At 64.7% G+C, this 975-nt stretch overlaps 1 protein-coding gene across 1 annotated transcript in view; it reads right to left on the bottom strand.

Moving 5' to 3' along the window:
* Positions 1 to 719, bottom strand: part of LOC111530414 — a gene marked incomplete at its 5' end in the record, with an annotated part of 10,867 nt that extends 10,148 nt beyond the window's left edge. Inside the window, 2 exons of the mRNA XM_026448771.1 lie at positions 244 to 390; positions 489 to 719. Coding sequence (XP_026304556.1) covers positions 244 to 390; positions 489 to 719 — 378 coding nt within the window. The remainder of the gene's footprint in view (positions 1 to 243; positions 391 to 488) is intronic.
* Positions 720 to 975: the final 256 nt, after the last annotated feature.

Below are 975 nucleotides of genomic sequence, written 5' to 3'. Positions count from 1 at the left end.
ATATATATATATATATATTAGAAAGGACACTGCCCGGGCTCAGCCTTCGCCTCCGGACGCTGCTGGACAGGAGCGCTTCCTCCTCCTCCCGCCTCCTCCGCCCTGGTCCTCCGGGTCTCCCTATTCCCCCTGGTATTCCCGTCCGGCAACCCCGCGCCCCCAAGCCCGTTGACCTTTAACCTCCTCGGGGCCCCCAGCTCCCTGGCATTCAGGTGAAGGAGGGTGCAGGGCACCGGGGCTTACGCCATTCCCAACGCCAGGCTTCTGGGCGCCTCTCCCAACGGTCGCCGGTACCTCTGCTCCTGGAAGCCCAGGCGTCGGTTGTCGGAGAAGTGGGCTTGGAAGCTTCAGAGGCCATGGAGTTCCTTGCGCTCCCGCGACGCGCTCTCCCTGGTGTACAGCATCCCGCCCTGCAGCGCCTGCGGGCAGCCACACAACAGCGGCCCCAGAGCCGCCCAGGACACCGCCACCAGCCAGGTCATACTTACCGCTCCCTGTTTTGGCAGCCAGTCTGAGGGGAGGAGAGTGGCACACAGGAAGCCTTGCTGGCCTGTGGCGTGACGCGCCTGCGGCGTGAGGTGCGTGAGGCCATCGCCGCCATGTTTCTTAAGGGCGAGTGCCAGGCCTGGAGGGGCGGGGCGGCGCCAGGTGCTGCCCAGTAGGACCTGTGGCTGGAATCCAGGGCTAGGCCTTTGGGGAAGCGGGACCCCCACCCTCAGCTCCAGCCAAGAAGGGCGTCATCTGCTCCCCATCCCAGCAGAGGCTGGACGATCCAGGGCCGCAGGCCAGGACAGAACCCCTGAAATTGGTGGCCTCACCATTTCTTCAAGGGGCACCTCCACTTGATTTCCCCAGCAGGAATTGGAGCAGGCCCCAGGGGAGCCTCTTCCATGACTGCTGGATGCAGCCTCTTGCAGGGATGCACCTCCTTGGGAGGCGTTCGAAGCCTTGACCCTGGACCTCTGGGATCCCGAC

The sequence above is a fragment of the Piliocolobus tephrosceles genome, unplaced genomic scaffold (genome assembly GCF_002776525.5).
Source record: "Piliocolobus tephrosceles isolate RC106 unplaced genomic scaffold, ASM277652v3 unscaffolded_442, whole genome shotgun sequence".
NCBI classification, from domain to species: Eukaryota; Metazoa; Chordata; class Mammalia; order Primates; family Cercopithecidae; genus Piliocolobus; species Piliocolobus tephrosceles.
This window is presented reverse-complemented; position numbering and strand designations above follow the sequence as displayed.